Source organism: Dermochelys coriacea, chromosome 4, assembly GCF_009764565.3.
Source record: "Dermochelys coriacea isolate rDerCor1 chromosome 4, rDerCor1.pri.v4, whole genome shotgun sequence".
NCBI classification, from domain to species: domain Eukaryota; kingdom Metazoa; phylum Chordata; order Testudines; family Dermochelyidae; genus Dermochelys; species Dermochelys coriacea.
This window is the reverse complement of record NC_050071.1, coordinates 132,605,761-132,619,890: the sequence shown is the minus strand read 5'-3', so window position 1 is coordinate 132,619,890 and position 14,130 is coordinate 132,605,761. Positions and strand designations below refer to the sequence as shown.

The 14,130-nt window shown below is 40.4% G+C and overlaps 1 protein-coding gene across 3 annotated transcripts in view; it reads left to right on the top strand.

The window, feature by feature from the left end:
- EIF2AK3 (eukaryotic translation initiation factor 2 alpha kinase 3) overlaps positions 1-14,130 on the top strand; it is a 76,962-nt gene that overhangs the window by 38,030 nt on the left and 24,802 nt on the right. For all 3 annotated transcript variants that reach the window (XM_038400118.2, XM_043512725.1, XM_043512726.1), the window contains exons 3-6: positions 3,029-3,223; positions 5,208-5,338; positions 10,130-10,364; positions 10,650-10,812. In XM_038400118.2, coding sequence (XP_038256046.1) covers positions 3,029-3,223; positions 5,208-5,338; positions 10,130-10,364; positions 10,650-10,812 — 724 coding nt within the window. The remainder of the gene's footprint in view (positions 1-3,028; positions 3,224-5,207; positions 5,339-10,129; positions 10,365-10,649; positions 10,813-14,130) is intronic.

The following is a 14,130-nucleotide window of genomic DNA, read 5'->3' as shown; positions in this document are numbered from 1 at the left end:
ATTGTTAATAAGTCCCCAAGTACTCATTGATAATGACTCATACTTCTGACCTATGATCTCCATGAAAATCTAAATGTACTGGAAACTGAATTCTCTACTCCTTTGAGGATTATTTGATCTGCTGTATGCTGAAAATGAAATACTTTAAATTTAGTTGAACAATGTTCAATATTTGTAAAAGTATGTATTGTGTGTGATGGTGGTGTGTTTCCAGGGGGAGGGGTTAGACCTACAGGTGTAGGAAGCAAGAAATTCAGAAATAAACCCCAAACTCTGAATTTAACCCTGCTGAGCCTAAACATTGCTGTGACTGGTGTATAGGATAATGTACTTTCTGGAGCTCAATAAATATGAAGGCACAATGGTGTAAATTAGAGAGGGTTCCCATATTACTTCACAATTTTCCCTTTCATGGGATTCAGTCTCCTAACCATACTGCAAGGAAAGGTGGGGTTCATAGGTATCTGCCAATTGGCTCTTAAAAGACCAGAGGGCAAAGGCAATGTGATATCTATAATATAACAAAAAAGAAAAGGAGTACTTGTGGCACCTTAGAGACTAACAAATTTATTTGAGCATAAGCTTTCGTGAGCTACAGCTCACTTCATCGGTTGCATTCGGGAGATTTATATACACACAGAGAGAACATGAAACAATGGGTTTTATCATACACACTGTAAGGTCTCTGTAAGGACACTGTAAGCTATGTAGACTCCCTCCTCAGGCCCTGTGTTACCAGCACTCCCAGCTATCTTCGAGACACCACTGACTTCCTGAGGAAACTACAGTCCATCGGTGATCTTACTAAAAACACCATCCTGGCCACTATGGATGTAGAAGCCCTCTATACCAACATTCCACACAAAGATGGACTGCAAGCCATCAGGAACAGTATCCCCAATAATGTCACAGCTAACCTGGTGGCTGAACTTTGTGGCTTTGTCCTTACCCATAACTATTTCACATCTGGGGACAATGTATACCTTCAAATCAGCGGCACTGCGATGGGTACCCACATGACCCCACAGTATGCCAACATTTTTATGGCTGCCTTAGAACAACGCTTCCTCAGCTCTCGTCCTCTAATGCCCCTACTCTACTTGCACTACATTGATGACATCTTCATCATCTGGACCCATGGAAAAGAAGCCCTTGAGGAATTCCACCATGATTTCAACAATTTCCATCCCACCATCAATCTCAGCCTGGACCAGTCCACACAAGAGATCCACTTCCTGTACACTACAGTGCTAATAAGCGATGGACACATAAACACCACCCTATATCGGAAACCTACTGACCGCTATTCCTACCTACATGCCTCTAGCTTTCATCCAGATCACACCACATGATCCATTGTCTACAGCCAAGCTCTACAATATAACCACATTTGCTCCAACCCCTCAGACAGAGACAAACACCTACAAGATCTCTATCACGCATTACTACAACTACAATACCCACCTGCTGAAGTGAAGAAACAGATTGACAGAGCCAGAAGAGTACCCAAAAGTCACCTACTACAAGACAGGTCCAACAAAGAAAATAACAGAACGCCACTAGCCATCACCTTCAGCCCCCATCTAAAACCTCTCCAATGCATCATCAAGGATCTACAACCTCTCCTGAAGGACGACCCATCAGTCTCACAGACCTTGGGAGAAAGGCTTACAGGAGGGAGGTCTTGCTTACAGACAGCCCCCCAACCTGAAGCAAATACTCACCAGCAACCACACACCACACAACAGAACCACTAACCCAGGAACCTATCCTTGCAACAAAGCCCGTTGCCAACTCTGTCCACATATCTATTCAGGGGATACCATCATAGGGCCTAATCACATCAGCCACACTATCAGAGGCTCGTTCACCTGCGCATCTACCAATGTGATATATGCCATCATGTGCCAGCAATGCCCCTCTGCCATGTACATTGGCCAAACTGGACAGTCTCTACGTAAAAGAATGAATGGACACAAATCAGACGTCAAGAATTATAACATTCAAAAACCAGTTGGAGAACACTTCAATCTCTCTGGTCACTCGATCACAGACCTAAGAGTGGCTATACTTCAACAAAAAAGCTTCAAAAACAGACTCCAACGAGAGACTGCTGAATTGGAATTAATTTGCAAACTGGATACAATTAACTTAGGCTTGAATAGAGTGGGAGTGGATGAGTCATTACATAAAGTAAAACTATTTCCCCATGTTATTTCTCCCCCCACCCCACCCCCCACTGTTCCTCAGACGTTCTTGTTAACTGCTGGAAATGGCCCACCTTGATTATCACCACAAAAGGTTTTCCTCCTCCTCCCCCCCCCTTCCTGCTGGTAATAGCTCATCTTAAGTGATCACTCTCCTTACAGTGTGTATGATAAACCCATTGTTTCATGTTCTCTCTGTGTGTGTATATAAATCTCTCCTCTGTTTTTTCCACCAAATGCATCCAATGAAGTGAGCTGTAGCTCATGAAAGCTTACGCTCAAATAAATTTGTTAGTCTCTAAGGTACTCCTTTTCTTTTTTGCGAATACAGACTAATACGGTTTCTACTCTGAAACCTATAATATAACATCACTCTGTTTTGAAAGCATCACAAAATGCATGTAGTAATGGCTGTTCACCCTCTGATAGAAATATCATCATTGCTTTCCCTTAGCATCATATATTACACAAACTAGATGAACGCTATCCCATCAACTAACTGAACTTTATTATTATACATTTAGCAATCACTTAAAACCTGGCACAAAGCACTAACCATTTTTTTTTCCTGTTAGAAACTGAACAGGGCAAGTTTAACAGTTTTTGGTTTTGGTCTAAATGTACAAGCAAACGCTCAGTTAAATTTATTTCTGACTGCTTGATTGCCTTTTTGATAGTTTGAAAAAAATTTAAGGTATGCTATCATCTAACACCATACTTGACTCTCCAAAAAATATTTCTGGCTCTCTGGCATTGCGTGTGTGGGTGTGTGTGTGTGTATGTGTGTGTGTTCTGTACTCAATTTTATTTATTGCTTTTAGGTATTTGGGAATAAGATGATCATTCCTTCCTTGGATGGAGATCTTTTCCAGTGGGATCGTGATCGAGAGAGCATGGAAGCTGTTCCTTTCACAGTTGAATCGCTGCTAGAGTCGTCCTACAAATTTGGAGATGACGTGGTTTTGGTTGGGGGAAAGTCCCTGACCACATATGGGCTGAGCTCACACTCGGGGAAGGTAAACATTTGACAGTGGGAAAGTTGGTGTGTTTGTGTATGTATTTTTGAGAACTGTTTCTAAAAATGGAATTGGAGGTGCGGGGACAAGAGGGTTTAGAATTTGAGATCTAATTCTAGTGTAAAACTGCGTGGCACACACAAGATTTGATTAGCTTTGCAACTTCTTTGGTCAACAAGTCCAGCTGGTGGCTGGGTTTGGAATAAACTTATCCTTGATGGATACTCTGTCATTCAGCCTCCCAAATTTTCAAGAAAGAATTAGATGGTACATGAATTTTAGTCTGTTTTTTTCGATTACCGAATAGAAAATCTAAACAATTTAGAGCAAGCTGAAAAACAAGGGTGTGTGGGGGTGTAGTGGGGTGTGAGAGAGAGAGACACGTCAATATCTGGCCAGATGTGCTTATTTCTGGCAAGTTTATTTTAGTACTTGTTGTAAGAACTATTATTTACATTTTCTAAAGTCATATAAGATAACTAGTAGAACTACCCACTGGCTGCTACAGAAGATATTTTATTTTATTTATCAAAAAGCAACTTTTTAAAAAAATGCACAGAAAATTGTCCGCATTGTTGAAATATTTTTTTATGGAAAAAAGGTGTGCCTTTCTATGTCTTCAGAATTTTGATTAAATATTGGTCAAATGATTACCTAAAGTTTGCTTAGCAAAAACCAAATTTTAGCTAAAAGCAATCTTGAGAGTGTCTTCTTGTGAGGTGAAAAAGCTGGATGGAGAATTGAAAAAAATAGTGGTTCTATTTTGAACTGAACCTTCTACATTTTGTGAAAAGTTTTCAATAAACTAGGTTTTGTTTTTTTTCCCCTTTTTTGGCCAGCTCTCTTTGAATCCACCAGGTGCTTTAGTGCAGCAGGCTGAATGTAGTTCACCTTCGGAGAATGGTATACAGCAGTCGCTAAAGATAGTGATATTGAAGACCCGGGACTGCAGCAATAGAGGAGTGCATGGGTTCTCTTTGAATTTCTGGTTGACAGTTAGACTGTATATGCTGAAGATGATGTTTGCCGCCTCCTCGGAGAGGAAGGAGCTTTTCGGGTTCTACTTTGACTTCTAGCTAGAATTCAGAGCAGCGGAGTTGCTCTGAACAGGAAACAGTGCCCAGCCTTCCTTGGCCACAGAGTTAGAGTGACTTATAGCATTTTGCAGGATGGTACTGAAGAAGGGATTAAGGTTTCCTAGAGGGGAGATTTCCACCCACTGTCCTAAATAAAATTGCCCACTTGGAAGATCTGAATTAGGAAAATAATTCCAGTCTAGCTCCCCTAGGATTAGGAATGCTGAAGTCAGTGCACTACTGCAGCAGGTAGATTGTGATACTCTTAATCACTCTCCAGGCTGACTAGGCGGTACTGAAGGAGTGTTACCTATTCTGTAGACAGAAAATTGTTGTCTCAACACTTGATCCGTTACACTGGTATAAATCAGGAGTAGCTGGTTTGAAGTCATTGGAGCTACATTTAATGTGAAAGTGGTGTGACATCAGAATTGGGCTCTGGAGTCTTATGGAAGGGGTTTTCTGAATCTTTCTATTTATGTCATGGTATGATGGGAGAAATGGAGAAGTATTGATCATGGTGGAGTTGTGACTTCTGTATAAGTTACATAAGAATTTGCTAAGAATTTAAGACCAAGACTTCCAAAAGCAACTAGTGATTCTTAGGTCCCCAGTCAGAGACTTATTAGCACTTTCTGAAAATCGCAGCTCTCTGAGTACCCATCATCTAAAAACAAGGCCTTTTTAAGGTGTCTCAGGCTGAATCAGATTGGCCACCCAAAAACTAAGAATCCCAAAATGACTAGTACTTTTTTTAAATGTTGGCCTATGTCTCTAAATCATTTTGCTCGTAAGGAGCTGAAAAATTCTCCAAAGATTTGTTGACTTGAATGTCGTCATTGAGCTACCTAGTTTGAATTAGTGTTACATGTTCCAAGCTTACGTGAATTTCTTTTCTTCTCCCTTAGGTGAAGTACATATGTTCAGCTATAGGCTGTCGCCGCTGGGATGATGATGAAACAGAACAAGAAGATATTCTTCTCCTGCATCGAACCCAGAAAACAGTCCGTGCTGTTGGGCCACGTAGCGGTAATGAGAAGTATGTATGAGTACAGTTTGTAGTCTTAGAGCTATTCTTAAGACAGTGTGACAGTAGTTAGTGGGAACAAACATGCATCTTTTAATTCTTACTGCTTCAGGATTTGACATGCTTTTACCCCTATTGAATTGGGAATTTATGGGTATCAAGGTTCCTTCTCCACTCTGAACTCTAGGGTACAGATATGGGGACCTGCATGAAAGACCCCCTAAACTTATTTTTACCAGCTTAGGTTAAAAACTTCCCCAAGGTACAAACTTTGCCTTGTCTTTGAACCGTATGCTGCCACCACCAAGCATGTTAAACAAAGAACAGGGGGAGAGCCCACTTGGAGACATCTTCCCCCAAAATATCCCCCCAGCCCTACACCCCCTTTCCTGGGGAAGGCTTGATAAAAATCCTCAACAATTTGTACAGGTGACCACAGACCCAAACGCTTGGATCTTAAGAACAATGAAAAAGCAATCAGATTCTTAAAAGAAGAATTTTAATTAAAGAAAAGGTAAAAGAATCACCTCTGTAAAATCAGGATGGTAAATACCTTACTGGGTAATCCAGATTCAAAACATAGAGAATCCCTCTAGGCAAAATCTTAAGTTACAAAAGACACAAAAACAGGAATATACATTCCATTCAGCACAGCTTATTTTACCAGCCATTAAGCAAAAGGAAATCTAACGCATTTCTAGCTAGATTACTCACGAAAGCTTATGCTCTAATAAATTTGTTAGTCTCTAAGGTGCCACAAGTACTCGTTTCTCTAACCTTAGTCTCCAGTTGTGTCATAGATGATGAAGTAAGAAAGGAGCTGGACATTTAGTCTACTCTTCCTATATCAAATGGGAATGACTTTGCCTTGGACTTGAATACATCTAATGAGTTTGCGAAAGATGCCACACTATGGAAACATTGCCACTCTGCTCATCCTAACTATTACAAGTATTTCTGAGTATACGTATTGAAATGTGTCCTTTTCCAACGTAAGCAAGTCGCTTCTTGTTTTATTGCTATTTTTCAGTGTTCTTTTACCCAACTCTTTATCTTAATAACCTTTTGTATATTTTTATACTCAATGTTTACATTTGTCATTTTCAATGTAACTCTTTTTAAAATAACAGTTATTCCTTTAGTCCTTTAAACCCTGTTCTTAAATCCCTTTATTTTGGCTGATCACTTACAGCCTATTACAGCTTCTCTGTACTTCTTACAAAGCCATGGAGACCAGAATAGTGCACAATAATTGTTAATGCAGCCATGCCAATACACTTATTTTATATGGGATCATAAAATTATTTTATATGGAATCATGTGTCATAGACGCGTAGATTTTTAACTTCGTAAGTGAAGTACTTTGCATGTTGCTTCATTGAATATCATCTTGTTGAATTCAGATCAGTTCACCAATTTGTCGAGATCACACTGAATTCTGATCTTGTCCTCCAAAGTGCTTGCAACCCCTCCTAGTTTGGTGTTATCTACAGATTTTATAAGCTTACTCTTTACTCAATTATCCACGTTAATAATGAAAAACTGAATAGTGCAGCACCCCACTTGATATGCCCTCCCAGTTGGAAAGCAAACCATCAATAACTTTTTGAGAATGATATTTCAACTAGTTGTGCACCCGACGGAGCTGGGGATGAGGGGTTTGGGGTGTGGGAGGGGGCTCTGGATTTGGAGGGACTCAGGGCTGAGGCAGGGGCTTGGGATGCAGGAGGGAGTCAGGGCTCTGGGCTGAGGGTGCAGGCTCTGAGGTAGGGCTGGTGGTGAAGGGTTTGGGGTACAGGAGTGGGCTCTGGGTTGCGGGGGGCTCAGGTCTGGGGCAGGAGCTTGTGGTGCAGGAGCAGGTCAGGGCTCCGGTCTGGGGGTGCAGGCTCTGGGGATGAGGGGTTTGGGGTGCAGGAGGGGGCTCCGGGTTTTGGGGGTGCTCAGGGCTGGGGCAGTGAATGGGGCAGCGGTGCGGCAGGAGTGCTAAGGCAGGCTTCCTGCCTGTACTGGCACTGCAGACTGCGCTGCTCCACTGAAGCGGCCAGCAGCAGGTCTGGCTCCTAGGTGGAGGTGTGCAAGTGGCTCAGCACGGCTCTCGCCCGCAGGAACCCTTCCCGGCCAATGGGAATGCGGAGTTGGTACTTGAGGTGGGGGCAGTGCACAGAGCCCTGCCCCGTCCCCACACCTAGGAGCCGGACCTGCTGCTGGCCGCTTCCAGGGTGCAGCACATGTCAGAACAGGTAGGGACTAGCCTGCTGTAACCGGGCAGCACCACCAACGGACTTTTAATGGCCCGGTTGGTGGTGCTGACCGGAGCTTCCACGACTTAGTGCTTACATTACTGCGTCGCGACCCACAGTTTGAAAACCACTGCCCTAGAATGACTTTCATCAGGTCCCACCTTCTTGAGTACATCTAAATTATCTAAATATTTTTTAACCTGTTCTTTCCCTATTTTGGCTTGTGTTCCTTCTCCCTTTTTGTTAATATTGCATTAAGCATCTGGTCACAATTAACATTTTTAGTGAAGAATGAAGCCAACAGGCATTAAACACCTTAGCTTTCTTGATGTCATCATTCATTAGTTTTTCTTCCTCATTAAGTAGAGAACCTACACTTTCCTTCATCTTTCTCTTGCTCCTAATATATTTATTGACCCTCTTGTTATCTTTTATGTCCCTTGCTAGATGTAACTCATTTTATGCCTTAGCCTTTCTGATTTTGTCCCTACTTACTTGTGCTATTCTTTTGTACTCCTCTGAGCAATTTGTCCATATTTTCACATTTTATAGGATTCTTTGATTTTTCAGGTCATTAAAGAGTTCCTGATGGAGCCATCTTGGCCTCTTAATATTGTTCCTATCTTTCCTTCACTTCAGTATAGTTTGTAGTTGTGCCTCTAATACTGTTGCTTTCAGAAACTGTGAGCTCTCATGAACTCTCTTTCATCCGATGAAGTGAGCTGTAGCTCACGAAAGCTTATGCTCTAATAAATTTGTTAGTCTCTAAGGTGCCACAAGTACTCCTTTTCTTTTTGCGAATACAGACTAACATGGCTGCTACTCTGAAACCTCTCTTTCCCTTAGGTTTCCTTCCCATCGGACCTTATGTACCAGTTCTCTTTGTTCAGGACTGCTTTCTTTGAAGTCCATTGTCCTTATTCTGGTACTTTCTCTCCTTCCTTTCCTTAGAATCATGAAATCCATCACTTCTTGATCACTTACACCTTCAGATTCTCTACCAATTCCTCCCCGTTGATCAGAATCAAGTCAAAAATGGCTGTCCACCCTCCTCACCTACACTTTCTATATTTAAACTTAAAAAAACTTCTATAGTCACCTATTCCATACAGTTAAAATACACAGTACAAAATATAGGAGATGACCAGTTCTTTATACTGTCGAGACAGTAAATATCCACCAGCTAATTTGAGGATAATAACACCCCCTCTATGCCCAAAGTCCAACTCTACCTCAAAAGCCTGAAGTGGGGAATGGACTTTGCAGCGTGCTCAGACAATTAGCAGTTCTAGGCTCTGGCAATAGAGACCCCATTCTGAATCTGAGCAGTTTTGCAACCCCATAACTCTGATTTGGAAGCGGGATTTTCTGGCTTTTTTGTGATTAGCATTGACCAGAATAGGGATAGTGCTAAAGTGTAAGGCAGCTGCCACATTTTCTCTTTCATTGCTCCCCGGAGTCATTGTGACATCTGATTCATCTAGGTCCCTCTATGTGTAAGTGAGGGATCAAAAGCAGTTCTTTCCCTGGCAACATTGTAGGGAGCATTTTATATGGTAGCTTTGATTTTGGCCCAGAATAGCAGCTTTTATTGTATAAATTTCAGCAGAAAAAAATAAAAGTTGAACATATTTCATAGATAAATATATGCATTTTAAATTTGCAGTCTGTGGGTCCTGGTAAGTTTACAATATGGTCCTATATATCTTTGGGCACCCAAACCAATTGTTACTTATGAATAAATATTTCGCCCCTTTGTCGTTCAATGTGAACTGTTATCCAAACTATGAGTGTCTTGACAGTTCTAGCATTGTTCTGCACAGTCTTTCCGTTCATGATAATAGTTCTCAATATTTCTGCTTTTTGTTTATATGTACCATAAAGCTAATGGATCTCTGGCATCCAGGATACAGAACTATTTCAATCCACATTGCTGATATAGTCTGTCTACAAAAAAATCAGCCTAATTTCTAGATAGGTTAGATTAGGGGATGAGCAATTCTAGTTATACTGATGTCCTTATCAATAAATTGCAGTCGTAGCTTTCTTTGTCCCCAGAATTTCATCTCTACAACCAGCATAAAATTTCACAAGTTGTAAATTGCTTAATATTTAAGAAAAGCTGCTATATGCTTAAAGAGTTTATTTTAAAGTACCGTTTCTTAAATTCTAATGTATTTGTTAAGGTCTTCCTGGGTAAACAGCTACACTGTTATTTAACTGACTGATATAGTCCTTAATGCTTGCCTCCCCTTCCTCCCTCCCCCATCAGACTTTGATGTCTCTTTAATTACTTCAACTTCTCAACTCATAATAAGTCATCTTTGGTTGAAAAAACTGTACGCTTGTTTTGTGTCTTGCATTCTGGAAATAGCACAATTAAGTGTGTTAACACTCCCTCTAGAGGTGCAGTTTAGTTAAGCTAGTTAGATGATTACTGAATTTACTGCAGAGATGCTAGTGAAATGTCATATCAAGTTTAATTTACAGATTTCTAAGATGGGTGGCTGGGGTTTTCTTTTAAACCTCTTTTCTAGAAACCTTTTTTCTTTTTAATTTCAAGGTGGAATTTTAGTGTTGGTCACTTTGAACTGCGCTATGTCCCAGACGTCGAAACTAGTGTGGGATTTATTGAGAGCAATTTTAAATCAAGTATAAACAAAGAAGAGTCTAAAATCATTTCGGATGTGGAGGAGCAGGAGGCTGTGATGAAGGATATGGTGATAAAGGTCTCAGTAGCTGACTGGAAGGTTATGGCTTTTAATAAGCAGGGAGGACATCTGGAATGGGAATATCAGGTAATGGGAATATCAGGTACTGGAAATGCGAAAGTATTAAATGTTATGGAAACTGAAGTTCTGCAGCATTACAGGAGAATGTCATGCATTTTGATTTAGTGCACATCTGCTGAGGTGAAAAAAATGTATATCTCCCTGTGTATTTTGTATAGAAATTCTATATTTTGAGCTATTGAGCTGCTATGAACTGAACCAGGGATTTTCAAGCAAAAGAGTTATTTAGAACAAATCTCTGGTAAATCTATGAAGTTATTTTAAATTGCCCTTTCCTTCCTTACTCTTCAGTTTTGCACTCCAATTGCTTCTGCTTGGCTGGTTAGAGATGGGAAAGTCTTTCCTATCAGTCTTTTTGATGATACAAGTTACACCGCTAACAGTGAGGTCCTAGAAGATGAAGAGGATCTTGTGGAAGCTGCCAGAGGAGCCACAGAGTCTAGTGTCTATTTAGGTGAGATGTTTAGAAGATGACTTCTGTTGAGCATTATCTTTCTCTCAGCCTTCTAAAAACCTCAGTAAACCAAGTGGTTTCAAGTTATAGGTTCAAAGTTCAAGGCCAGAACGGACTATTAGATCATCAAGTCTGACCCACTGTATAATACAGGCCAGATAACTTCACCCAGTTATTTCTGTGTTGAGCCCAATAGCTTGTGTTTGACTAAAGAATATTGTCCAGAAAGGCATCCAGTCTTGATCTGAAGACTTCAGGAGACTGGTAGTTTGTTCCAGTGGTTCATTACCATCATTGTTGTAAATGTGTGCCTTATTTCAAAGTTCAAATTTTCTGCATTTAACTTCCAGCTGTTGATTCTTGTTATGCCTTTCTTGTCACCTGCCCCCTTATTTTGATTGGATAATTGAATCCCTGCCCTATGAACTTTCCAAGAAGCTACCTTTTTTACCCTGACTGGATTAATTTGGTTTCCAGGGCAAAAATACTGTTACAAATCTGAAATGTGTATTCCATGAATATTCTGTGCTTTTTGTGTAAAACTTGATGCAGCTTCAGCACAACATCCTTGTCAATAATCCCTTTGGCTAGCACATTCATGGAAACTGAACACCAAAGGGCATGAACACAATCATATCAAACGTGGTTAAAACTTTGAGAAAAACTTGTGGTTGAAGGAGTTGCTGTATTCACCCTGTTCTAACTACAAGCTGCATTATGCCCCCAGTGGTCACATGAATAACTCATCTGATCATTTTGACCAAATGACTACAGGGTAGTTGTTTTTATTTATTTATTCATTTATTTAAATCTATTCACCTATAAAATGCATTTTGACTCTGAAATGTGGGCTTATGTATAGTCTTGGTATTTTTGGACTAATAGAGTTCTAAAGCTTTTTTAAACTGGGATTTAGTTAATGGGAGACAGTTTTATTGCCTGATACAGACTTCTCTTCTTTCAGACCATTGGTTTTATCACGTTAAGATTTTTTTTCTGCACTGACTGCTGAGACTTAGTTACCATATATGAAATTTTAGCTGAAATTTCTGTAAATTAAGTCGCATCCAGTGGTCAGAATTTATTTGATATGATTTGTAATAGCCTTGAGTATTGTGCCATGAGCTTTCCTTCTCCTTAGCACTATTACATTTCTTACCACTGATTTCACTCTAGGTAAATGAAGTGTGGCCTCCTGAGGCTGTTCATGTTAGACCTTTTATTTTCCTTCTCTTTTCTCAGAAGGGATAACACCAGTATTACTGTTCTAATGGTAGTCTATAGTGAGAACATTTCCATAGACAAGCCAATGGCATTTTAACTACCATGTCATCTTGCAATATCTACAAAAAAGACAAATATAAATCTGAGGAGGACTATGATTTTGCATTCTTCCCACCCCCAGCCCCTCCCCCCCATTTTAACAGGTAACAGCAATGTTCTTATTAGTGTTATTGCTAGGGCTTTGTCAGCTTGTGTTGCTGGCTCTTGGACAAAAAGTGAATAGCATGATGAATATTTCTAAAAGGGAAAGTATGTGTAGTTGATTAGTAACTCAGAGAGTCCAGAACAATTAAAGGGCAGTTCTGATGGCCTGAGTTTTAGAATGAAGAGAACAGTGAACATATTTTTAAAATTCATCTAGGCTAGTTACCATGCATATGAAGAAACCTATTTTCAAACACTTTCTCTTCAAAACAGCACAAACTGTAAAGTCTATATTCTGTTACTTAACACTTGCTAGTATGGATTTCTGGTTCCTTCATCAAGCTGCTTGATTCACAAATACCAAAAAATTCCTCAAACTTCTTGGACTACTTCCAGGGTCTGGAATTTTGCACTGTCCCTTGATTTAGGGTAAGGAGTCCTTTTCATCATTCTACCAATTGCTGCTTATGCTCTTCATTTGAGTAGCTCTACCAAAGTTCTTCTGGGTGGGGAATAGGAAATGGCGGGGATACCCACCCTTCTTCTGCACCTGTTAGATTAATAATGGTGCTGCGGCGATGGACGCTATGCTGTTCCACATTAAATAATGCTTAGTTGTAATGATGGCCTGACTCCCCATCTGTAGATACAAATTTTTCTCCCAAGGATAGGCTCCGACTCGGTGGGTGCTCCGGGGCCCAAGCACCCACGGGGAAAAAAAATAGAGGGTGTTTAGCACCCAGGAGTCAGAGCTTGAGCATAGAATCTGATTTCTGTGCTGCGAATAACTTCTGCCCCTGGGGTAGGGAGTTAGTTTATAATCAGAGGCAGGGTGATTAAGATAGAAGGCTTGTAATTAAATTGAATTAAGGATTGTTAGATGATCGTGAAAGTGTTGCCAGGCACTCCAGTTAAGTTAGGAAACAAAAGGTAGGAATAAATAGTCCATTTTCAGAACGGAAAGAAGTAAACAGTGGTGTCCCCTGAGGGGCTTGTACTGGTCTGGGACGAGTGCTGTTCAGCATATTAACAAATTATCTGCAAAAACAGATAAACACTGAGGTGGCAAAGTTTGCAAATGATACAAAAATTACTCAAGATAGTTAAGTCCCAAACAGACCGCAAAGAATTACAAAGGGGTCTCACAGAACTGGGTGACTTGGCAACAAAATGGCAGATGAAATGCAATGTTAAACATAAAGTAATACATTTAGCAAAATATAATCCCAACTATACATACAAAATGATGGTGCCTAAATTAGCTGTTACCCATCAAGAAAGAGATCCTGGAGTCATTTGCAGTACTTTAGAAGCACTATGTTTGCAGAGGACTCCAAATTCATAAGAATCCTTCTCACTGTGCCTAAATCATCCTGAATTCATTCTCCAGCTTCAGAAGACTTTAAAATTATCTCCAGTCATCAATGGGACAGATGCAACTGAATAATGTAGCTGTCTTTAACATGCATCAAAACAATACCAGGGAACCTACATGTAAATAAGATTGCTGACAGTTTCATTCAGAAAGCTACAATGAGACGTATCATTTTTAAACTGGGACATTAGTGAAGACAGCTTTTAGATGACTGCAATGATTTTAATATACTGTGTGACAGGGTCGAACCAGATGGCTACAGGAGAGTGATAGAAGGCAGATATGTTAGCCCCAGGTTAAGTAGGTCCCTTTTCCCTGGGTAAGGTAACAGGGAAGGTTCCAGAACAATCAGGAACCTTCTGGAAACAAGACACAGGCTGATTAGAACACCTGCAGCTAATCAAGAAGCTGCTAGAATCAATTAAGGCAGGGTAATCAGGTCACCTGGCTTTAAAAAGGAGCTCACTTCAGTTTGTGATGCGTGTAAGGAGCTGGGAGCAAGAGGCACTAGGAGC